Consider the following 24,176-nt stretch of genomic DNA (forward strand, 5'->3'; position numbering starts at 1 on the left):
CGCCGGCCCGGGGCGGCGGGGACAGTCAGGCGGGCCGCAGGGGCGGCGGGCGCGGCGGGGCCGAGCGCGCAGGATGCCTCACTTCACCGTGGTGCCGGTGGACGGGCCGCGACGCGGCGACTATGACAACCTCGAGGGTATCAGTTGGGTGGACTACGGGGAGCGAGCCGATCGGGAGGACTCGGAGGGTGAGGACGCGCCCGGAGGGGTCCTTGACGGGGGCGGGGGCAGGGAAGCTGGCCACGCGGGGCCCGCTCTCACACCGACGCCGGCCGGTGCGCGCACACGTCGATGCGGGCCCAACTTTTCTTAGACTGAGTCGCCGCCAGCAGTCCCTTACTCCGCGCGCGCAGAAACAATTTTCCTCGGCCCCCGGCGCCCGCGCTTGCGGTCGGGCCTCCCTCCCCGCCCCAGCTCCTCCCTTGCGGGCCGCGGGCGGGGGCTGCAGACGTGGCCAGGCCTGCCGGGCCAGCCGGGCCGCCCGGGGCGCGGAGAGCGCTGAGCCTCCATCTCTGGCCCTTCCCGGCTGGGAGCAACGACCGCAGCCCGGACCCCAGACCCTTCACTTCCTACCTCCTGTGAACCGCCCCTAAGCGCTTCCCGTCTTGCCTACACTTTTGTGCGGCAGCACCTCTTTCCCTAAGACTACCCTCTCTCTCCTCCCTTCCCCCTTCCCTCCCAGCACTCCCGGGCCCTGGAAAGAAGGCTGTGCCTGCCTGAGGGGGTCAGTGGGTAACTGCCTGTGAGTGCACTTGCGTGGATCCCAGCTTACATCTGTAGCTACAGTGGGCATCTGTGCAGCACTCACACGGGACCAGGCTTGTCTAGGTACTTGAAGTGAATTAACTCGTTTAATCCTCCTAATTTCCCCCATGGGATAGGTCATGTTACTCACGCTTAGGGAGGAGCGAATTGAGGCATGGAGCCTTTATGTAACTTGCTCTAGGGGATTCAAATCGAGGGTTGGAGCCTCCAGAGCCCTAACGCTTAACCTAGATGTTAAACTGGGCCTGAAGGTAAACCCCTCCTCCCCTCCTAGGTGCCTGCCCTTGACCCTTTCACCATCTCCTCCCCCAGGAGCCCCCCAGGGGGCTGTCCTTGCAGGGTCCACTCTTGGAGTGTGAACACTGCCGAGAGCAAGTGTCTGTATGTGTAGCAGCATATGCATGTGTAATTGTGCTTCTGCAAGTGTATAGCTGTGGGATACCGCAGAGTGAAGGTGGGGTCAGGATAGCACTTCTTGTGGGCCACCATTTCCTGCAGGGTTATCGATGATGAGGATGGTGATGTGACTGATGACAAATGCTTCGTCTGTGACTGACCGTGATGGAGATATGCAGGGAACGTGTGTGTTGGCATGTATCAGGTGATGTGATGTTGATCTGACTCTGATCTGTCTGTGATGGTGACATGACTGAGGTGACCCATGCCTGATGTGGGTGATGGCTATATGTGTGTCACCTGGCTGCTGTGTGAGGAGATGGCACAGGACAGTGGCAGAGGCTACTGGACATCATGGTCATTTAACAGGCTTCACGGCTGTGTGGGTGCACACATCTCAACCCCTGCCCCATGCCGGCACCTGCCCCTAGCCTTGTTCCAGTGGCCAGAGCAGGAGCCAGCATCCACGCCTGCTCCTCTGTTAGCCCTTGGAGGCTCGCTCTCCCCAGAGGCTGGGCTGGGCTGGGCTGCATCCCTAAGATCAGCCTGGACCAGTGGGTAGGCAGAGCGGAGTCCTGCCTCTGGCCCCGCCTTGGCCTCTCACAGGCTGACTATAGGGAACTGGAGCTACATTGGCTGAGTCCTGCCAGGTCCCTCCAGGCTAGGCCAGCTCCTCCCGCTATCCCCCTTCTTCCTCCTCTTCCTCCCTTTCAGCCAGATCTTGACTGCGTCTGCGGTATGGGGGACACTCTGCACCCTGGTGAGTGGTTATGATCCTTCTTGGTGGGGGCTGCAAAGGGTCAGGGGCACAAAAATAGTGACCCCTCAGGTCCATCTTATGGGGACCCCCCAGCTTGGTGTCTGAATCTCTCAAGGCCCATACCTCTGCTCCAAAGGCCTAGATGGGCCTGTTCACCCAGCTCACTGTGGCCTGTGGGCAGGAGGTGAAGAGGCTCTAGAGGGGTACCCCTGGCAGATACCTGTGAGCAGAGGGATCAGGAGTGTCACCTGGATCCCTGCTTGCAGCTGGTACATTCACAGCTGCTGGCAGGAGCACACATATATGTGTACCTCACAGGCAGCGCCCAGGCCCAGCCTTCATGCTGTGGTTCGCCAGGGGTCTCAGGTGGTATCTGAGCAGCTTTGGCCTGGCAGGCATGCCCAGACCTGCCCTGGAATTTTTGGAATAGCTGAGGGCAGTACAGATATCCAGGCACTGCTTAGACACCAGCCCCCCACCCACCCAGTTCCCACAGTCCCATGGGAGTTGTCTTTAAATGAGGTTTTGGGGAACTCCATGGAATCCCTGCTGAGTGTCTGGCACCAGATTGTCCCTTTTCTGATGCATCTGGGCAGTTGGAAGAGTAGGTGTTACTAGCTCTACTTCATAGAAAAGGAAACCAAGGCAACACAGAGAGGGTAGGCAGGTTGCCCTTGGTCACACAGTGGGAGGTTCAGGAATCCAAGCTAGTCTGCTGGCCACTGAGCACCAAGAGCCTTGGGTATGCACACCCTGGCCAAATTGCAAACCCCAGACACTCTTCTCTAGTTAAAGGCTTGTACTGCACTCTGGGGTGCCTCCTGGGATGGGTGGGGGTCCAAAATAGGAGTAGAACCTACAACTCAGCTCCCACCTGGCTCTGGTGGATCCTGGGACCCAAGTTTGGCCCTCTCACTGAGTGATCTTGCCTCTGAATCTCTCTGAGCTTTACGTTCCTTGTTACTAAAAGGGGGTAAATGATATCTACTGGAGTGTTGCTGTGAGGACTAGAGGTAACCCTTGCAAGGGCTCTGAGCTGCCCTGGACTCATGGCTGAGGGACAAGGATCAGCTGGGTCTTAGAGGACCATCCACAGGCATTTTGGGGGAACTGCTGTGTGCTCAGCTCTGTGTTTTCTGGATACTAGTGCAGTCTTCAGAGAGATGAGGTAACAGTGGTGGGGCAGGCTGCAGTGCAGGAGTTTAGAATAATTTATACTTTACTTTCAACCTACTTCCACAAAAGGATCAGAAGAGATATGCAACAGAAATGCCTCCCCAAGGGACTGTTACTGTCAGGTCAAAACCGTGCAGAGGAAAAAGGCAAGGACTCTGAGACGAGGTAGATGGTGACTGCATCTAAAAAATAAATTTAGCTTAGAGGTTCCTGGCAGCCAAGGTAGAAAGGGAAATAAGATGAGCTCTTATAGTTGCCTTTTTTTGACAAAATGAAGCCTCTGACTTATAAAGGGGAGATTTTTTTGGTCACAAAAATCCAAGAGTACTTTTCAGAGGCTTCTCACTGAAGGGCTGTCAGTGTAATGGGCATTGTTACTGGGTTTTCAGATTTTTGTTGTGGCTTCTTATCCTGATCCTGAACAAGCATCAAGGGCACAGCAAACGTCACAGGGTGTCTGAGGAGCTACGTGACCCCACGAGGCTTTTTTAAAAAAATTATCTATTTATTTATTTTTGGGTGCGTTGGGTCTTCGTTGCTGCGCGCAGGCTTTCTCTAGTTGTGGTGAATGGGGGCTACTCTTTGTTGCGGTGCGCGGGCTTCTCATTGCGGTGGCTTCTCTTGTTGCGGAGCGTGGGCTCTAGGCACGTGGGTTTAAGTAGTTGTGGCACGCAGGCTCAGTAGTTGTGGCACACTGGCTTAGTTGCTCCATGGCATGTGGGATCTTCCCAGACCAGGGCTCTAACCCATGTCCCCTGCATTGACAGGCAGATTCTTAACCACTGCACCATCAGGGAAGTCCCCCCACGAGGCTTTAACATGGTTCTGTAGGTTGGCCTGAACTCCCACTACCTTTGTCCACTGTGCCGTTGGCATTACCCTACATACAGCCATGTAGCTTCTGGGACTGAGCTTCTTGGCTTACTTAGCTAATCCAGGTTCCTAGATGAGGCGATGTACCACTTTTACATACTGTGGGAAGGAACAGCTGATTTTGCCCCAGAAATTGTCATCAGCATGCTTTCCCTGTCAGTCTCTTTGGACAGTAAAGAATCCACAGTGCAGCACCTGCTGAGTGATTGTTGGCTCAGAGGAGGCAAGTTAAGTCTCATACTGATGGCAAGAGGATGTATCAGGTGGAAGAGGATGTATCGTCGTTCAGTATTCTTAGCTGCAAACAAGAGAAATGGATTGCGGGCTATTTAACCAGAAAAGGTTGGCAGGTAGCTCTCACAAAATCAGGCATGGCTGGAATACCCCACTAGGCTGGATCAGTGAAGACACTTCTGTTGCCGCCTCCATCACTGGACACCAGGCCAACACTGCTGCCACAGTCATTGCCATCCAACACCAACGTGGCTTCTTTGAACCAAGATGTCATCTTTCCATTTGCTGTGAAGCCTCCAGCCACTGCCACTGCAGCTGTCAGACTGTCTGAAGGGGGTTTTACTGTTAGCAACTAGAAAAGGAGTACTTGGTGTCTTCTGCCTGCTTGATGAAAAAATGGGAATGTCACCCACTGAGACTCACAGTGGACACAGTTTGGAAAACAGGGAAGAGTGTGAATGCCGGTGGCCAGAAAATGCAGCCAAGCTTTTTTTTTTTTTTTTTTTTTCGGTACGCGGGCCTCTCACTGTTGTGGCCTCTCCCGTTATGGAGCACAGGCTCCGGACACGCAAGCCCAGCAACCATGGCTCACGGGCCCAGCCGCTCCGCGGCATGTGGGATCTTCCCGGACCGGGGCACGAACCCGCGTCCCCCGCATCGGCAGGCGGACTCTCAACCACTGCGCCACCAGGGAAGCCTGCAGCCAAGCTTTGAGAGTTGAGGCAGGCGTATAAAAAAAAGGTGCATCTGGCTCCTTTCTGTGAGGTTTTCTTGGTGCTGAGGCACTGCCTCACCAGCCTAGGGGGTAGGTGGATGCTGGGTTTGGCCACTTGCCTAGTCTGGAGAAAGCAGCTGCGATCTGGGGACAGGGAGGTAGGTCAACAAGAGGGTCCTGCCAACAGTCCTGCTTAGTCCCACACCGACCTGGTCAGGCTTCCGTAGGGCTTTCCTAGATGACCCTAGACAGCTTCAGGCACCCACTTCCGCTCTCTGGCCAGTCTCCTGCTTGCCCCTCCTCCCGGCATGCCTCGGGTGGCCCTCAAGGACACCCCTGCGCAGTGCATGGTGGGGTGGCTAGTAGGCGGCCGGCTGGCCGTGGCGGCAGAAGGAGCCCTGTGTAGCTTCATCTGTCTGGAGGGCAGCATCTCAGGGGAGCCCTGAAGACACCGAGCCCTGGGCACCCGGCACACTGGATATTCCCGAAGGGCTGGAAAATGGGAGTGTGTGTCTCAGGGGTGGTCTGAAGGTGGGCCATGACTGGGCCACGCCCTCCTGCAGTTGACTCTGCCCCTTGGTGTTAACACGTGCTGTCTGGGCCCTTCACACCTGTGCCCTCTGCTAGATGAGTGTACACGCTGTTTTTTTTTTTCTTTTTTCTTTTTTTTTTTTTTTTGCAACTGTGCCACCAGGGAAGTCCTCTTTTTTTTAATTTATTTTATTTTTGGCTGAGTTGGGTATTCATTGCCGCGCGTGGGTTTTTCTCTAGTTGAGGCGGGCAGGGGCTGCTCTTCGCTGCGGTGCGCGGGCTTCTCATTGCAGTGGCTTCTCTTGTTGCGAAGCACGGGCTCTAGGCACACGGGCTTCAGTAGTTGTGGCATGCAGGCTCAGTAGTTGTGGTGCACGGGCTCTAGAGCGCAGGCTCAGTAGTTGTGGCACACGGGCTTAGTTGCTCTGCGGCATGTGGGATCTTCCCGGACTAGGGCTTGAACCCGTGTCCCCTGCGTTGGCAGGTGGATTCTTAACCACTGTGCCACCAGGGAAGCCCTACGTGCTGGGTTTTGATCATAGGTCACTGCCAATTCTGGCCCTTTCAAGGAGGCTGGCAGGGTATGATGGGGAAACAGGCCCAGCATGGTAACACTGGCCCAGAGAGTGCTCCACAGAGATGACGGCACGCCTGCTGGGGAGGAGTGCATGCTGGGGTTTCAGTAGGCAGCCCCTGACTGGGATTCCGTTCCTCTCTCTCCACAGGACATGGCAACCACAAGGAGAGCAGCCCTTTTCTTTGTCCCATGGAAGCTTCCAGAGGAAGTGACTACCATGACAGGAACCTGGCACTGTTTGAGGTAGCTGAGGAGCCACTCTGGGCCGCAGCTGTGGCAGGGAGGTGGGTGGGCAGGGACCTGTCAGGACCCAAGCTTTAGCTCAGCAGACAGGCTGGATGTTTTGCCTCCTTATGTCTCGGCTTCTCCTCCAGTCTCCCCTTGTCTGTCTCGCTCCCTTGGCAGTCAGGCTGTGGTTCCCTCGGCCCTTTGAACTGAAACTGCTTTCCCAGAGGCCACTGTACCCCATTACCACCTCCAGGGGTGTTCACCTTTGACTTCCATGCAGCCCCTCAGCAAGGTCACCACCTCGCAGTATTTCTTGCCTCAGGATTTCCTTTGTCCCCTTCACTTCTAGGACTTCTCATAGTCCATGATTCTTCCCTCTCCTGTGAACTCTTCCCTGGCCTTCCTGGTTGACTCCTCCAACTCTGTCCCCATCAAGTTTATTGAGCCCTGGTCCTTCTCACCGGATCTGCCCCCTCTAGCCATATCTGCAACCTCAGTGGATGTCTCTTTGGAAACATTCCCAATTTTGTGCCTTTGAACTTGAATTTTATCATTTTCAGACTCAAGCTTAGAAGTTGTATCTGGATTGAAGTCATGGTTTAGGCCCCTAAATTCTGACCCACACATTCAGCTGCCCCATGGAAGTCTCATAAGCTCTTCAATCTCCATATACCTGCAAAGACCTGCATCTTTACTTCTTACACCAGACCAGTTTCTCCTCGTGTGTAGGGTCAGAAGGGAGCTGATAGACAGGGAAAGACTAAATGTGGGCCAGAGGCAGGCGGAGGCACAGTGCTGGGGAAGCTGTGCTAGATGCTGCATGGGAGCTGGAGCCCTGGGAGGCCTCTTGACCTGGCCCCACCTGCAGATGGGCTAGGGCTCCAGGATCCCATCTTGGGGATTGAGGTGGGTTACTCATAGGGTGTGAGACCTGGTGGAGAAGACCATCCAGGACAATCAGGGTTTGGGCAGATAAGAGAGACTTCACTTGTCCCATACCTCTTTTGACCTCCTTGGTTCCCTGGGGTGACTAGGGTGGCTTTTTTGTTGAGGGCAGATATGAGTCCCAGAGGCCTACTCACAGCTGGGAGGTGGCCAGGCCGAACAGGCAGGCTGAAGCGTGCCATTCCCCTGTCTGCCAGCCGTGCCCTGGCCTGCCCTTTCCCCCCAAGGCAGGTAGTTTTGCAAATGGGCTGGTAGTGATTGTAGCCAAGGTGGGGCAGAGAGAAGTGAGTCCTGGGGTGTGGCACCCACACCTGCCCAGTGGGCTGGCTTGGGTTTCCCCAGGCAAGAGCCCAGGCCTGCCTCAGGGCTTGGCAAGGGGCCAGAGGCCAGGCTGCTGTCTACACACAGGTAGCCTGGTGCCAGTTGCCAGATTGCCCTGTGGCTCCGTTTACAGGAAGAGCTGGACATCCGCCCAAAGGTATCATCTCTTCTGGGCAAGCTCGTCAGCTACACCAACCTCACACAGGGCGCCAAGGAGCATGAGGAGGCTGAGATTGGAGAGGGTGCCCGCCGGAGAGCAGCCAAGGTGAGCTGGTCAGGGGCAGCAGAGAGGCCGCTCCTAGGAAGAGAGATTCAACACCATGGAGTTGGCAGTTTCCCCACATAGTTATGAGCATCCTGGGGGAAGTAGGTGCCAGATTTGGTGAGCATGGAGGATGGGCACTGAGTGCTTTGGGCTCAAGGAGGCTTCAAGGGGTGGGCCAGGGAGGTGGCCCTCAGGGCATAGGACCAGGGAGGCCCTCAAAAGTAACAGTGGAACGTGACGTTACTTAGGCCTCTCTGTGTGTGAGGCATCATGCTAAGCAGTGGGCTTGGGTTCTTGTATGTCATCTTCACAACAAAGCTGTGAGGCAGGTGCTGGTTTCATCCCCATTTTACAGGTGAGGAAGCTTGAGTGTTGGGGTATTAGTAACTTGCCTAAGGTGACTAAGCTAAACAAGATCAATGCATAACGCTGGGAGACTTGTGGGCTTACTGTGAGGTATGTGACTATAGAATGCCAGATCACTGGCATCCCATCAGGATGGATAAGGATATTACCTTTGGATCCAGGAACCTGGTTGTCCCTCGGGGCTATGTGACCTAGAGCAGTTGACTAAACCCTTTTGCTGTGTTAGCTCCACTGGCAGACCCCTCCGACAGTCCCTGGGTTCCTTGAGCACCAGGGTTGGGGGTGATAGGAGCATGCCTCTTGGGGCTTCCCTATCCCTCTGCTGGTCCCATCCCTAGTCGCTATCCAGGCCTCTGGCCCTCCAGCCGTCCTCTCTTCGGGATGACTTTGCACATCTTTGCTCAGCTCCCCTGTGTGACAGGGCTCAATTTAACTGAATGCTGGGTTTTTTTCCCCCCTACGTTTTCAGTTTGGAGGCAAAGAACGTTCCCTCCATGTCTACTGACTCCCTGAGGTTTGGGAAGAAGCTGTGATTTGGAAGCAGCTTGAGTCTGGCACTAGATGTAGTATTCTTGCTGGAGGTCAGCACAGGCAGGAGGAGCTCTTGGTTGAAATAAGCCAAATCCCCAACCTCAGACCTGCCCATGAGATTTGGACCTTACTGAGGTGGGCCAAGGCGAGAGGCTGATGTGCACCCCTCAGTTCTGGGAGGCAAACTAGCCCACGCTTGAGAGAGGGCTGACTATCTGTGTTTAGCCCTGCAGTGGGTGGTGGGATCCTTGGGTAAAAGCCTCCTCCCTGTCCCTTCAGACCAAGCCCAGGAAGCTGGTGGCTGGGAGTAAAAAGGTCCCTAAGAAAGGCTAGTGTACATCTCAACAAGGTGTCAGAAGAAATTGTGAGTTGGTGAAGGGCCATGGTCCCTTGGCCTTATGAGGAGCCTGTGAGGATGCTGGGGTCCAGCCTCAGCTTACCTGCTAGCTCACCTGGCCCTAGGTTAAAGATGAGAGAGGATGGCTGAGTGTCCCAGCGCCAGTGGCTTTTTCATGGAGAAAGCAGGAGCCTGGTCAAGTCCACAGAGAGTCAGTAGGAAGCTAGGGAGCTGGGGCCGCTGAGCTGTGGCCCTCGCCCAGGCAGGTCTGAGCAGGGGCCTCAGAAAAGGAAAGCTTAAAGCCGGAAGGGCGGTCCTCCAACCAGACCCACCAAGACCCAAGGCAGCCTCTCTGTGGCAGCCGCTCCGCCTGTGGCCTGGTGACCTTCTGAGGCTGCCAGAGGTTATTTGGAGATGCAGAAAGCATTTCCGGTCCTGCCTTTTCCCACACTGCCCTTTTCCCAGAGTGACTCAGCCTCAAATGGGGGACTGGGAGCTGCTACTATCCAGCGGGTGGTCCAGGGCCTCTGAGAAGGGCTCAGACAGAGCCCAGATGAGGTGTATCCGTCACCTACACTGTGCAGGACAGTTTGAGGGACCATTTGTTTTTACTTGGGCCCTTCTAGGCCCTTCTGTGGTCCTTAAGGCTGCACACAGATACTGCCCCAGGCCTGGACCCTTGAGAAGAGTTCCTGTGACCAGAGTTCTTTCTCCCACCCCAGCTCCAGGGCAGCAGGCTTTGCTGGGGCTCTGGTGGAAGCTCTCAGGGCCCCACTACTCTGGGCTGCTCTCATGTGAGGCTCAGTTCTTCAGGAAGGCACCAGCACATGGGGCTCCCCTGGTGGTCTAGTGGTTAAGACTCTGCACTCCCAATGCAGGGGGCCTGGGTTCAATCCCTGGCCAGGGGACTAGATCCTGCATCCCACAACTAAGAGCCCACATGGCTGCGACTAAGACCCAGCGCAGCCAAATAAATAAATATTTTTTTAAAAAAAAGAAGAAGAAGAAGGCACCAGCCCTAATCCTGTTCTTCAGCGTCTGCCCTGGCCTCCTGTTTGGCCCCTACCCTACCCTTAGGTAGCTGAGAAATCCTGCCTGGATATGCCCGTTAGACCTTCCCTACCTGTCCTCCAGCCTGAGTCCCTACTCTCTATGCAGGATTTTCCCAACAGGTTATCCCAGAGGCCTTCTAAGGCATCGCTCGCTGGGCTCAGGAGCACCTTTTGAGTACCAGCAGGGCCTGCTGATAATAGAACAGTGAACAAGCCACGTCTACCCAGTATGGTCATTCGAGTGAACAGTTACCGTGACCACTATGATAGAAGGGTATATCAGATGCTGAGGGGATGCAACAGGAAGTACCAACTCCAGCTAAGGCAACCTGGGGGAACTTCCTGGGAGAGGAAACAGTTACGTCTCCTGAAGGTTTAACTGAAGAGGAATTTGCCAGGCAGTGAGGCAGGGGTAACCCTCCCAGGCAGAGCCCAGCACATGCCCTGGTTCAGAGGCTCTGAGGGACTGATGTTGTCAGGAGCTGAGGCTGACAAAGGTGATGGGGCAGGCCTGGTGGCCCAAGCCAAGGAGGCTGGCCCACACTATGCATTACAGTATAGACAATGCAGAGGGGTTTTAGTAGGGATGATGAGATTGGACTTGGTTTTCAGAGACCTGTTCTGGCAGCAGAGCGGGCTGGAGTGTGGAGAGGTTGAGAGGCACAAGAAGGCACCATCCAGGTGCCCCAGATGTAGTGCCCCAGGTTCAGGGGACTAAGGCTGAGGCAAGGAAGGCTTATCTCAGGGCAGCTTGAGAGGCAGACTGGGCAGGACTCAGTGTCCACTGGACTGAACTGGGGGATTGGAGAGAGGGAGGGTCAGGAACAACTTAGACTCTGGCTTGGGTGACATGGGTCATGCTGGGTGGGAAGGTGGAGATCTGACACAGACCTCACTTTGCAGAAGTATAAAAGAGGAGAGGAAGGGAAGGGGGCAGTACCATGAGGGGGAGGTGAGGCTCAAAAGCTCACACGTGGGGTTTTGAAAAGAATCAGGTTTTATACCTTCGCAGTCCCAAACTGTTTCTTCATGTATCAAAGTCAACACAGACATCCTCTCACCTTACCCCCTGCACTCCCCAGGACTCCACTTGGAATATCCCTCTCCAACCTGTTCTCTGGTAGAACACCCTGGGGGCGGGGGACTGTCACGTGACCAGGAGCTGGCCTTCCGTGGAGCATCTGGGCCCCTCTGACGCTCTGTCTTCCCCTCCCTCTCTTGCTCCATAGGCACCCAGCATGGGCACCCTCATGGGGGTGTACCTGCCCTGCCTGCAGAATATCTTTGGGGTTATCCTCTTCCTGCGGCTGACCTGGATGGTGGGCACGGCCGGTGTGCTGCAGGCCCTCCTCATTGTGCTCATTTGCTGCTGTTGTGTGAGTATCCCAGCTGGGGCAGGGCCACGGCCACCCCCCAGAGCCCACCCAGCTGAGCTGCTCACCTAGGCCCTCCTTTCTACAGACCTTGCTGACGGCCATCTCCATGAGCGCCATTGCCACCAACGGCGTGGTTCCAGGTGGGTGAGCACCACTCAGGCCTGAGGAGGGGATGGGCCCAGAATCCACCTTGACATGCCTAGGAACACTCATTGCCCCGCCTCCAGGCAGTTTTCTGGTGGGATCTTAGTCCTTGACGCGATGACAGTGCTACCACTTAGGAGCATCCTTGCTTGACAGAGTTTGAGATTGCTGTTGTTTTGTGTTTTGTTTGTTTGGTCTTTTTTTTTTTTGGATAAAAGTACTTTTTTTAAAAGCGGGGGCTGGGGCTGATAAAGAAGGTGATGGGGCGTACCTGGTGGCCCAAGCCAAGGAGTCTGGACCACACTGGATTACAGTATAGACAATGCAGAGGGTTTTCAGCCGGGATGATGAGATTGGACTTGGTTTTCAGAGACTCCGTTTTTTTACTTACTCAACCATGTATTTATATCACTGTGGACTCCTGGATATTTATTTTATTCTTTGGCTCATAATCTTAGTACCATCATTATTTATTGTTTTGCTTGACCTGTTCCACTCTGGCTATTTGGCTATTTGGGTTGGCTTCTGTGTTTGAATCCTTTTCTATTTTTTTCAAATAACAACTTTATTAGCATTAGTATAAAAGTAATAGGGGAAAAAAGGCAATATATGTTTACCATAGAGGGTTTGAAAGTGCAAAAAATGTAGAAAAGAAAATGAAAAGTACCCATAATCCCACCATCCTAAGGTCAAAACTGTTAGCCTTTTCATACATGGTCTTAGGGTCTTGTAAAGTATTGAGATGTATTGTTTTCCCCAAACTCTGTGTGTATGTGTGTGTGTGTGTGTGTGTGTGTGTGTGTGTCTGTGTGTTTCTCAAGTGCTGGAAACAGTTCATTTGTGTTTTTAAAACAGGATTGACATTACCTAATTTTTGTTATTCTCCTACTCTTGGGTTCTACTTTTTCACTATTGTAAACATTATTGTCATAAACAACCTTGCACACTGATCTTTGTTCACGCCCCTGGCAGTTTCCTTAGAAGAGGGTCCTAGAGGTGGGATTACAGCATGAAAGGGGTTATTAGCCTTTTTAAAGCTTCTTGATCCCTGTTGCCAGATTTTTCACCAGAGAAGTTTCATCAGGAGCAGCTTCAACCAGCAGCATGGGATTGTTCTTGTCCCCTGCACCCTCACTGGCCCTGGGGTCCAGTGTTGACTCAGTCTTGCCAGGGGTGTTAGACTCTGATGGAAGCACAGATTCAGGGCAGCAGGGTCAGCCATGGACATTCACCCAGTGGCCGGCCCTAGGGGCAAAAAGCTAGTCCCTGCCCTGGTCTGGAGGGTCAGACTAACAGAGATAGCTCTTGGGAGGGGTGAGGCATGCTGAGATAGGACACACCCAACCAGGGGAGGCTGCGGGGACTGACCTAACTGCAGGGAGGTGGGGGACAGTAGGCCACTTAGGCTTTGCTGCGGACCTAGAGCTGCCCCAGCAGAGTATTCATGTCACTGGCCCGCCTGGGTGTTGGAGTCAAATGGAAATCAGGTCCGACCGCAGCCTGGCCACTTATTAACCATGCTGCCTTGGGCAAGTCTTCTAACCCTTCTGCTCATTCATAAATGGGAAAAGCAGTCCCTGTCCCTCTGGATGGTTGTGAAGGGTTGTCATGGGAGAGGCCCCCTTGAAGAAGAACCAGCCCTGACCTATGTATGCTTTTTCTGTTGTAGCTGGGGGCTCCTATTTCATGATCTCCCGCTCGCTGGGACCAGAATTTGGAGGGGCTGTTGGCCTGTGCTTCTACCTGGGAACAACATTTGCAGCGGCTATGTACATCCTGGGGGCCATTGAGATCCTGCTGGTGAGTCAGGCTAAGCCCTGGCCAACTCTGGTCTTGTCCAAACAGTCCATTTCCCATAGGCCCAGGCGGCTCATGCTCCCTTCACCTCTGGTCAGGGTCTAGGGCTTATAATGAGGGAGGCCTCTTCAAGGGAGAAAGATCTTTTTTCAAGCCAGTCTCCCCTTCAGCCCTTTCCCAGTTTGGGCCAGGCAAGCTAGGGGCCTGGCTGTCTTCACCTTGACCCTGGATGTTCCATCCACTCGGGCAACATCTCAACCATGGCAGGTGGTCTGTGAACTACTGCATTTAACTCAGAGACAGATCTTGGTGGTGACTCAGAGCCTGCCTCCCAGGCTCATGTGGGCTCTGGCCAGCTCTGTCTCCCCCAGGGCTCTGTGCTAATAAAGCCCTTCAGATCCATCTTATCCTCATCCCTAAATCAGGGTGAACAGCCACAGGACCCTGTTTGGAGGTCAGTGCCACCTCTGTGGGCCTCATGTGTGCTCTGACTCAGTTTCCCGCTTCCCACTGAACTGCCCTCGTGGTGGGAGAAGAGGGGGAGGAGCAGTGGGGAGCACAGGGTAAAGAGTGCCCGCCCCTGGGCATCCAGACAGTAGATGTCTAGAGGAACTGCCTGTCTATTCCCACCTCCAGGTCCCCTGTCTGTTGTGTGGAGCCTGTTCCTGGATATTTTGGGGGTTTTGTTGTTTGTTTTTCTTTTTCTTTTTATAAATTTATTTATTCATTTATTTAATTTTTGGCTGCATTGGGTCTTTGCTGCTGCACGCGGGTTTTCTCTAGTTGCTGAGAACAGGGGCTACTCTTCGTTGCGGTGCGTGGGCTTCTCATTGCGGTGGCTTCTCTTGTTGCAGAGCATGGGCTCTAGGTGCGCGGGCTTCAGTAGTTGTGGCTCACGGGCTCTAGAGCGCAGGCTCAGTAGTTGTGGCACACGGGCTTAGTTGCTTTGCAGCATGTTGGATCTTCCCGGACCAGGGCACGACCCCACATCCCCCGCATCGGCAGGCGGACTCTCAACCACTGCGCCACCAGGGAAGCCCCAACCCACATTCCTACATTTGTTATGTTGATTTCTTCTGTAAGGAAATTGTCCTTTTTCCATTTGTTTATTTATTCAACCATGTATTTATATCAGTATGGACTCCTGGAGATATATATATATATATTTTTTTTTTTTAAATACATTTATTTATTTTTGGCTGCCTTGGGTCTTCGTTGCTGTGCGCGGGCTTTCTCTGGCTGGGGCGAGCAGGGGCTACTCTGTTGTGGTGTGGGCTTCTCATTGCAGTGGCTTCTCTTGTAGCGGAGCACGGTCTCTAGGCAAGCGGGCTTCAGTAGTCGTGGCGCATGGGCTCAGTAGTTGTGGCCTGCGGGCTCTAGAGCACAGGCTCAGTAGCTGTGGCACGCAGGCTTAGTTGCTCCACAGCATGTGGGATCTTCTCAGACCAGGGCTCGAACCCGTGTACCCTGAATTGGCAGGCAGCCTCCCAACCACTGCGCCACCAGGGAAGTCCCATGGACTCCTGGATATTTATTTTATTCTTTGGCTCATAATCCTGTGCTGTCATTATTTTTTTGCTCCTCAAACTGTTCCACTTCTGCTATTTAGCTATTCAGGTCAACTCCTGTGTCTGGATCCTTTTTTTCTTTTTTGTAAATAATGGCTTTTTTTTTTTTAATTTATTTTAATTTATTTGTTTTTGGCTGCGTTGGGTCTTTGTTGCTGTGCGCGGGCTTTCTCTAGTTGCGGTGAGCAGGGGCTACTCTTCATTGCAGTGCGCGGGCTTCTCATTGTGGTGGCTTCTCTTATTGCGGAGCACAGGCTCTAGGTGTGCGGGCTTCAGTAGTTGTGGCTCACGGGCTCTAGAGCGCAGGCTCAGTAGTTGTGGCACACGGGCTTAGTTGCTTTGCAGCATATTGGATCTTCCTGGACCAGGGCTCGAACCCGTGTCCCCTGCATTGGCAGGCGGATTCTTAACCACTGTGCCACCAGGGAAGCCAATAATGGCTTTATTAAGAGATAATTCACATACCATACTATTCACTACCCATTTAAAGTATACAATTGGATGGTTTTTAGTATATTCATGAAGTTGTACAACTATCACCACAGTCAATTTTAGAACATTTTCATCACCCCAAGAAGAAATCCCATGGTCATTAGTGATCACTCTCCATTCCCCCCAGCCCTAGGCACCCATTAATCTGCTTTCTGTCTTCAATAAGATTTAATCAGGGACTTCCCTGGTGGTCTAGTGGTTAAGACTCAATGCTCCCAATGCAGGGGGCCCGGGTTCGATCCCTGGTCAGGAACTAGATCCCGCATGCTGCAACTAAAGATCCTGCATGCCGCAACGAAGATCCCGCACGCAGCAACAAAGATCCCACGTGCTGCACCTAAGACCCTAAGACCCGGCGCAGCGAGATAGATAGATAGATAGATAAAGATTTAATCAGGTTTACCTATTCTGGACTTGTTGTATACATGGACTCATACAATATATGCCCTTTTGTGACTGGCTTTTTCTGAATACTCTTTTTTGGTTTTGTTTTTTTTTGGCCGTGCAGCTTATGGGGTCTTAGTTCCCCAACCAGGGATTGAACCTGGGCCACGGCAGTGAAAGCACTGAGTCCTAACCACTGGACCGCCAGGGAACTCCCCTCTGGATACTCTTAAAAAAAGAAAACCAAAATATTGGGCTTGACTCTCCACATAGGAAGATTGAACCTCCTCTATCTGTTTTCTTGTTTCAGACCTACATTGCCCCACCAGCCGCCATGTTTTACCCAACAGACACTCATGACATGTCGAGTGCCACCTTGAACAATATGCGGGTGTATGGGACCATTTTTCTGACCTTCATGACCCTGGTGGTGTTTGTTGGTGTCAAGTATGTGAACAAATTTGCCTCGCTCTTCCTGGCCTGTGTGATCATCTCCATCCTCTCCATCTATGCTGGAGGCGTCAAGTCTATTTTTGACCCTCCCGTGTTTCCGTAAGTAACCTGGGAATACATCCAGGCATTGCACTGACATCCTTCCCATGTGGATGGCCTTGAGTTGTAGAGGCTACAGGGTGGAAGCAGGTTGGGGTCTCTGGCTGAGCAGGTGCTGATGCTTCTGTCCCCCCCCTCCGCCCCACAGAGTATGTATGCTGGGCAATAGGACCCTGTCCCGGGACCAGTTTGATGTCTGTGCCAAGACAGCCATGGTGGACAATGAGACGGTGGCCACTCGGCTCTGGAGCCTCTTCTGCCACAGCCCCAACCTCACCGCAGACTCCTGCGACCCCTACTTTCTGCTCAACAATGTGACTGAGATCCCTGGCATCCCTGGTGCAGCTGCTGGCGTGCTCCAGGGTGCGTCCTCTCTCCTGCCCTGCTCCTGCCCCCCACACTGAGCAGGAGGTAGGGAATGAGCACGGAAGGATGGATTAGCACAGAGCCGTCCTTGTGTGTCCAGCTCAGGAATGGGAGGCAGTTCTGGCTGCCTTCCCAGCCCAGCCGTGTCCTCTCAGCCTGGCTCCTGGCAGCTGGGTTTCGGGTGAACGGAGCCTGTTTGGCCAGTGTCCCAGGCCTTCAACAACCCCCAGAAAGTTCTGGCAGCCCATTTCTCCCCAGCCACCAGCCCCTGACCCTGCCTGTGGTTGTTCTCACAGGAGTCATAAAGGGCCTCTGTCTAGGAGGCAGGCAGTGGCAGGTGATGGTGGTTCAGCCACCTTCGCCTTTCAGACTTGTAGCCAGACAGCTCCTTCTCTGTGGCCAGAGCAGCCCGGTGGCTGACACCGTAGCCATTTGGCTGAAGTCACCCCCCTGAACCCCGAGAACCTCTTACATTTGCAGCCTCTGGCTGGGCTGCCCCAAACTTCCCTGGGAAGTAGGTGGGGCTGCAGTGGTGATGCTGCTGCCCCCACAGAAAACCTGTGGAGCACCTACCTGGAGAAGGGTGAGGTCGTGGAGAAGCACGGGCTGCCCTCCACAGACGCCCTTGGCCTGAAGGAGAGCCTGCCCCTGTACGTGGTGGCCGACATCGCCACATCCTTCACCGTGCTAGTTGGCATCTTCTTCCCCTCCGTAACAGGTGAGCCCTCTTGCCCGCCCACCCTGCCCTGCCCCCACTCCTGGGGAGCCCCTCAGGGAGTTTCCTTGTTTTTGGAGGCATTATGGCTGGCTCAAACCGCTCCGGGGACCTCCGAGATGCGCAGAAGTCCATCCCAGTGGGGACCATTCTGGCCATTGTTACAACCTCCCTTGTGTGTATCCTTTCCCAGGCCTGGGGTGGGTGGGGAAGGGGGACAGGAGGTACTTGCCTGTGTATAAGTCACCAGCTGGCACGCGCAGACACACTCCCTATGTGTGCATGTGTACCTCACCCCTCACACACACACGCACACTCAAGGGGTGTGTACACAACACGAAACCCACAGCTGCAGGTGTCCCAGCTGAGTCTGCCAGCTAAGGCTTGGGCGAGGGGCCCTTGGGCGCTGTGCGGGGATGCACGGGGACGGCAGTGGCAGCGGAGGCCGCGGAGGCCGAGCTTTCCTTGACGCAGCCACAGACTTCAGCAGCGTGGTTCTCTTTGGCGCCTGCATCGAGGGTGTGGTCCTCCGGGACAAGTGAGTGATCTGGGCCCCTCCCCGTGGCACTGGGCTCAGCTTTTGCTGCCCTGACACTGGCCCCCCTTGCACACGTGGTTCCACACATGTCCTCAGGCTGCTGGTTGCCAGTGGTGGGTCAGGCCCCAGCAGAACTTTTGCTTCTGAGAGGATGGTGACATCAGATCAGGACTGGGCTGAGGGGAAAGGATAGGGGCTGGTGGCCTGGCCTCTGCTGAGGGGCCAGAGCTCTGTCCACCATAGCCATCCTTCCTGACTTCTGCCAACCCTCAATCTGGGCAACCCCACCCAGGGTTTGGGGGGCTCCTTGCATGGAACATGGCCTGAGTCCGGCCCCTGCAGGTACGGCGATGGCGTCAGCAGGAACCTGGTGGTGGGCACGTTAGCCTGGCCTTCGCCCTGGGTCATCGTCATCGGCTCCTTCTTCTCAACCTGCGGCGCCGGCCTACAGAGCCTCACTGGGGCACCACGCCTGTTGCAGGCCATCGCCAAGGACAACATCATCCCCTTCCTCCGGGTGAGCCTTCTGCACTTCCCCACCGCCTGGGTGCTCCTGGCCCCTCACACCGGCTGGGGCAGAGAGGTAGGAGATAAGTATGGGTGCATTTTATCCTGCTGGGGGCCGGGGCCAATGCAGCTATCCATGGAGAGCTGCTGAGAGCTGCCCTGGCCCTGGCCCTGCCCTGCTGTTGGCAGAGCTGCTTGGGCCCAGAATCCCCAAGGCCTGTCTGTGGCTCATCCACAGCAGAGATGCCTGAGGAAGTGGAGGGCAGAGGAACTCGTACCTATCAGGATAGGCATGGGTGTGACCTGAGCCCCAGAAGGACTTCATGATAGAGGCCAGACTGTGACTTGTGGCCTTAGGTGTGGAATAGGGGCAGTGGAACTAACTTCTTCACTTCGGACCCCACTGACCCTGGTGCTTGCAGGTTTTTGGCCATGGCAAGGCAAATGGCGAACCAACATGGGCACTCCTCCTGACAGCACTCATCGCTGAGCTGGGCATCCTCATCGCCTCCCTTGACATGGTGGCCCCCATTCTATCCATGTGAGCTGGGGCTCAGGGCAGGGCTGGGGGATGGTCTTGGGAAAGGCTCCTTGCACTCTCAGCACCCCTCAGCCGGGGGCCCTGCCCAGCAGCTCTGTGACCCTGTCTGGTGTTGAGGGCGCAGTAGGGAGATGTGTCAGGCTGTATGGGGGGATGTTTGCCTGGCAGAGCTCAACCACTTCTGCCTCTGGAGCAAGCCTGGCACTTACTCAGAAATTTTAAAGAGACCAGTAGGTCCCATGTGCCTCTGTGGGAGACCCCCAGAGCAGGGTCAGGGCAAGCATTGGTCTCTAGCACCTTGATGAGGCCACCACTACCTCATCCGTTTTCAAAGTTGTTTGCTTTTAAAGTTCTGGAATGCTGGGCATCTGAATCTGCCAGTGCCCTGCAGGAGGTGATGAGCTCGTGGCAGTTTCCAGGGGTCCTGGCGGCAGGGCTCGTGTCCTTGCTGTGTTCACCTCTGCCAGGGTTGGGGCCCACTCCACCTCTCCTCACACATCTGGCTCCACTGCCAGTGCTCCTTTTGCTTGTTCAGTTATGACTGAGCCAGCCTTCACTGCCCCACTCAGCCTGTGAGACTGAGAGGGACCCCCTTCCCCCCGAAGTAGCTGTCCCCCAGCCCCAGCCAGGCCTGCTGGAGTCAGTGCTCTCTTGTTCCCCCCAGCACACCTCCGCCCATTACTGCCCAGCTCCACCCACACATCAGTGCACACCTGAAACTGTTCTTGCCACAGTCTTCTTGGGTGGTGGCCCCTTACTGCCCAAGTCAGAGGATGTATCTCAGCCTTATCACTTGGCTCCTCCTGGCAGCCCTAATGGGACACCTCATGGGAGTCCCTGCCCCCTGGCACGCCCTCTTTCGTAAGCCCTGCTGCCTTCTTGTCTGTCCTTCCTCTCGTACCAGCTGAGGATAAAGGTTGGCGTCCCCTCCACTCAGCCCTCTGCCCCTCGGCTGTCATTCCTGGAGGGCTCATGCGGTAGGCCTCCCCCATCCCAGTCTCCCACACGCACCGCAGTGTCCCTCAAGTGTCTTTAACTCAGTGATTCAAAATGGCCCTTGTCTTCCCCTGACCCACTCTCCCCACATTCATGACAGCCCCTCATCCAACTGGTCACCCAGGCCAGAGGTCTGACTGTTGTCTAGCCGTCTCCAGACGCTGAGCCCTCCTTGATACCATCCTCTTCCACAGCTATTTCCCCTGCCTGCAGCCTCCTCCCCTCCTCTGCCTGTGAGCACTTGCCCATCCTCTAAGACCTGGTTCTGCGGACACTGCTGCAGTGTCCCATCTGCATCAGGCTATGGGACTGGGTGTGGTGAGGCTGAGAAGACCTGCCTGAGCCTGTGCACGGCAGGGCCATGACATGTCCTGGTTCCTCATCCAGGCCCAGCCTGGAAGGGCAGGGACATCAGGTACCTGGCTGCCAAGGAGGCTGCTCTGTACCGGCCACTCCCTGTGCTGCAGGTTCTTCCTGATGTGTTACCTGTTTGTGAACCTGGCCTGTGCTGTGCAGACGCTCCTAAGGACCCCCAACTGGCGGCCTCGGTTCAAGTACTATCACTGGTAAGTGCCAGCTGGGCCTGAGCCAGGTCCTCTGACACAAGAGCTATTGGGGAAGCCGGGAGCCCCATTCTGGTTGGGGTTTGAATTTTCTGGGCAGCAGTTGCTATTGGTGAGAGATTGGGGGTCTGGGCCTGGGGCCCTATTGGTCTCTCCCTGATTCTGGCCCTTTCCCACTCTCTGGCCCAGGGCGCTGTCCTTCCTGGGCATGAGCCTCTGCCTGGCTCTTATGTTTGTCTCGTCCTGGTACTATGCCCTGGTTGCCATGCTCATTGCCGGCATGATCTACAAGTACATTGAGTACCAAGGGTGAGTGAGGGCTGCCACCTGCTTGGGGCCTTTGGGCCACTCTTCATTGGGTTGTGGGGAGCTGAGCCGTCCTTTGTTAGCCACCATGGTGCTGGGGCTGGGGGACTGTGATTCGGGCCTGGCCCCTTCATCTCACCTACACACGGACACAACCCCTGGGTGGGACCAGGGGCTTACCAGCTTGTGGGGGCCTCTGCAGGGCTGAGAAGGAGTGGGGCGACGGGATCCGAGGCCTGTCCCTGAGTGCTGCCCGCTATGCACTGCTGCGGCTAGAGGAGGGGCCTCCTCACACCAAGAACTGGCGGTGAGTCACGCCCGGCCTGGTGGGGCCCAGCCCAGGCACTGTGAGGGTGGGAGAGTCAAGAGGTGCTGGCTCCCCCTCCCTAGTCCGTGCTCCCTGTCCTGAGTTGCCAGGGGCACCATCCTGCTTATTTGGCCCTTGGATCACTGCTACATGTAGGGGCCTGTGAGCCAGGAAGGGAAGGAGCTGGGCTCCCTGGAAACCTCTGGCCCTGGTCTCAGGCTCCCTCTCCATTCGGCCGCCACAGACCTCAGCTGCTGGTGCTGCTGAAGCTCGATGAGGACCTTCATGTGAAGTACCCACGGCTCCTCACTTTCGCCTCCCAGCTTAAGGCCGGCAAGGGCCTGACCATTGTTGGTTCTGTCATCCAGGGCAGCTTCTTGGAGAGCTATGGCGAGGCCCAGGCCGCTGAGCAGGTGCCTGCTGCAAGGGGACGGTGTTGGGAGGACACTGAACTGGACTAGAGATGTCTGGGCTGCAGCTGGTGCACAGCCAGCCAGGTGGACAGCACTGCTGCCAGCTGAGAGCTGGAGCAAGGGGGTTATAACTGTCCCATCTTGAAAACATGGCGTCTGGGTGGGCAGCTTGCCCCCGTCTCCTCCCCCACCCCCACCCTCTGCGCCCTAGGGACCTTGGTGGGGAGCCCAGCAGAGGGGACGCTGATGGCCTTGCTTTTTGACCCTGCTATGTTCCCCACAGACAATCAAGAACATGATGGAGATTGAGAAGGTGAAGGGCTTCTGCCAGGTGGTGGTGGCCAGCAAGGTGCGTGAGGGGCTGGCCCACCTCATCCAGTCTTGCGGCCTGGGTGGCATGAGGCATAACTCCGTGGTGCTGGGCTGGCCCTACGGCTGGCGACAGAGTGAGGACCCACGTGCCTGGAAGACCTTTATTGGTGCGTGAGGGTCAGGGCCTGGGCTCGACCACATAGGACAGGGGCAGGGGTCAAGTGGGGACAGAGGCCAGAGGGTCACAGGCTGATGATCAGTAGTGCCCCTCCTCCCCAGACACCGTGCGCTGCACCACGGCCGCCCACCTGGCCCTGCTCGTGCCCAAGAACATCGCCTTCTACCCCAGCAACCACGAGCGCTACCTGGAGGGCCACATCGACGTGTGGTGGATTGTCCACGACGGCGGCATGCTCATGCTTTTGCCCTTCCTGTTACGCCAGCACAAGGTGGGCCAGGCGGTTGGGCCCCGGTGTGAGGGGCCGGGCCCTTGAAGGGGTGGGGTGTGATTGAACCACCACCTTCTGTTGCCACAGGTCTGGAGGAAGTGCCGGATGCGCATCTTCACGGTGGCCCAGATGGATGACAACAGCATCCAGATGAAGAAGGATCTGGCTGTCTTCCTGTACCACCTGCGCCTCGAGGCAGAGGTGGAAGTGGTGGAGATGGTAAGCCACCTGCCCGACGTAGCCCTGTGGATACCCTGCCCCACGTAGCGCGGTCCTCATGGCTCACCCTCTCCCCAGCATAACAGCGACATCTCTGCATATACCTACGAGCGGACACTGATGATGGAGCAGCGCTCCCAGATGCTGCGGCAAATGAGGCTGACCAAGACTGAGCGGGAGCGAGAGGTCAGTGGCCTTCTCAGTCCAGGGCAGGGTCAGGCCTTGGGAGACGCCATCAGGTGGGAGCATCAGAATGATTCACCCCAGCCCCACCCATTTCCCTAAGGCTGGGTGATCACGCTGGGCCAGCCAGGCCCACCCTTTCCCATGGCACCGAGGAGACTTCCTCTGATTGTCCTCAGGCCCAGCTGGTCAAGGACCGGCACTCAGCCCTGCGGCTGGAGAGCCTGTACTCAGACGAGGAGGAAGAGTCTGCAGCTGGGACTAACAAGATCCAGATGACATGGACACGGGACAAATATATGGCAGCAGAGCCCTGGGATCCCAGCCATGCCCCTGACAACTTCCGGGAGCTGGTACATATTAAGCCGTGAGTGCAGCAGAAATGGACCCAGCCACATTAGGGTCTGGGGTTGGAGGTGGGATGGGGGCAGACAAGCCCTGTGGGTGGGCCAGGGGCGGGGCCCATGTTCAGCTGCATTACCTTCAGGGACCAATCCAATGTGCGGCGCATGCACACGGCTGTGAAGCTCAATGAAGTCATTGTCACACGCTCCCATGACGCCCGCCTGGTCCTACTGAACATGCCCGGCCCACCCAAGAACAGCGAGGGCGATGAGAACTGTATCCCTTTGTAAAGAGGTGGGCAGTGGGGAGGTGGACAGTGTGTGAGGTCAGGCCAGGAGCTCCTCTCCCTGGGTACCCTGGGTGTGCCAGGGCACCCAGCTCTGACTGACGGGCCAAACTTCCCTGGGTGCCCCTTGGTGCTTCCCTGGGTGCTGCCTCCTTGACTCGATGCCCTACAGACATGGAGTTCCTGGAGGTGCTGACTGAGGGCCTCGAACGGGTGCTGTTGGTCCGTGGTGGTGGCCGTGAAGTCATCACCATCTACTCCTGAGCCCAATACAGACTTGTGGCCTAGAGTGGAGGCGTCCAGGGTAACAAACAGCCCCCTCCCAGCACCCGCCCGCCAGCCCTGCTTTGCCCAGCCCTGCCCTGGACCCAGCTTTGCTAGGTCTCCTTGGAGACTGGGCCCAGACCTGACAATGGAGGTGGATCCGAGGTCCTGCAAGACCCTGAGAGGTTTGGGGACTTCCTGTCCAGCACCCCAGGATGCCTGTCCTGACTCAGAAGACTGGTGGGGGCTGATGTGGGGTTTGAAGGCAGCTGGCCCAGGAGCGCTATTTATTGCATATTTATTGTTTGAATGTCACCATCAGAGAGGAGGGGAAGGGCGACCAGGGAGGGGTCTGGCCAAGCCAGCCTGCAGGAAGATCTGACTCAGGCTACTGTGGGCAGGGACTCCCACCAAGCCGAGCTGAATGGAACCAGCCAGCTGAAGCCTGACTTTTTTCAATAAAACATTGTGTACTTCTGGG

The 24,176-nt window shown here is 55.7% G+C and overlaps 1 protein-coding gene and 1 non-coding gene across 5 annotated transcripts; both read left to right on the forward strand.

Moving 5' to 3' along the window:
- Positions 1-24,176, forward strand: SLC12A4 (solute carrier family 12 member 4). 4 transcript variants are annotated; one of them, XR_003001424.1, is made up of 24 exons: positions 1-188; positions 6,176-6,270; positions 7,655-7,786; positions 11,302-11,448; positions 11,534-11,588; positions 13,262-13,392; positions 16,144-16,385; positions 16,534-16,748; positions 17,305-17,469; positions 17,547-17,645; positions 17,947-18,004; positions 18,347-18,587; positions 18,934-19,052; positions 20,516-20,614; positions 20,801-20,920; positions 21,120-21,224; positions 21,469-21,637; positions 21,921-21,986; positions 22,229-22,398; positions 22,486-22,617; positions 22,696-22,803; positions 22,980-23,167; positions 23,288-23,421; positions 23,604-24,176. XR_003001424.1 is itself a non-coding variant. In XM_024732399.1 (24 exons), the coding sequence occupies exons 1-24, from the start codon at positions 74-76 to the stop codon at positions 23,693-23,695; spliced, it is 3,327 nt and encodes a 1,108-aa protein (XP_024588167.1). In that variant the 5' UTR covers positions 1-73; the 3' UTR covers positions 23,696-24,176. The 4 variants fall into 4 exon arrangements, 3 of the variants coding, with proteins under 3 accessions (XP_024588167.1, XP_024588183.1, XP_024588174.1); XM_024732399.1 differs by having other exon boundaries at positions 21,921-22,116; XM_024732415.1 differs by having other exon boundaries at positions 39-188; positions 18,347-18,521; positions 21,921-22,116; positions 23,604-24,172.
- Positions 9,856-9,928, forward strand: TRNAG-CCC (transfer RNA glycine (anticodon CCC)). Its single transcript has one exon. It is a non-coding gene; the product is annotated as a tRNA-Gly (tRNA).

This window comes from Neophocaena asiaeorientalis, unplaced genomic scaffold (genome assembly GCF_003031525.2).
Source record: "Neophocaena asiaeorientalis asiaeorientalis breed wild unplaced genomic scaffold, Neophocaena_asiaeorientalis_V1.1 scaffold90, whole genome shotgun sequence".
Taxonomy (NCBI): Eukaryota; Metazoa; Chordata; class Mammalia; order Artiodactyla; family Phocoenidae; genus Neophocaena; species Neophocaena asiaeorientalis.

Excerpts from the sequence above, each read along its gene's own strand:
- SLC12A4 (XM_024732399.1), top strand. The coding sequence starts at position 74 with ATGCCTCACTTCACCGTGGTGCCGGTGGACGGGCCGCGACGCGGCGAC. Across the intron at positions 6,271-7,654 it reads GGAACCTGGCACTGTTTGAG|GAAGAGCTGGACATCCGCCC; the intron begins GTAGCTGAGGAG and ends CTCCGTTTACAG. Across the intron at positions 19,053-20,515 it reads GTGGCCCCCATTCTATCCAT|GTTCTTCCTGATGTGTTACC; the intron begins GTGAGCTGGGGC and ends CCTGTGCTGCAG.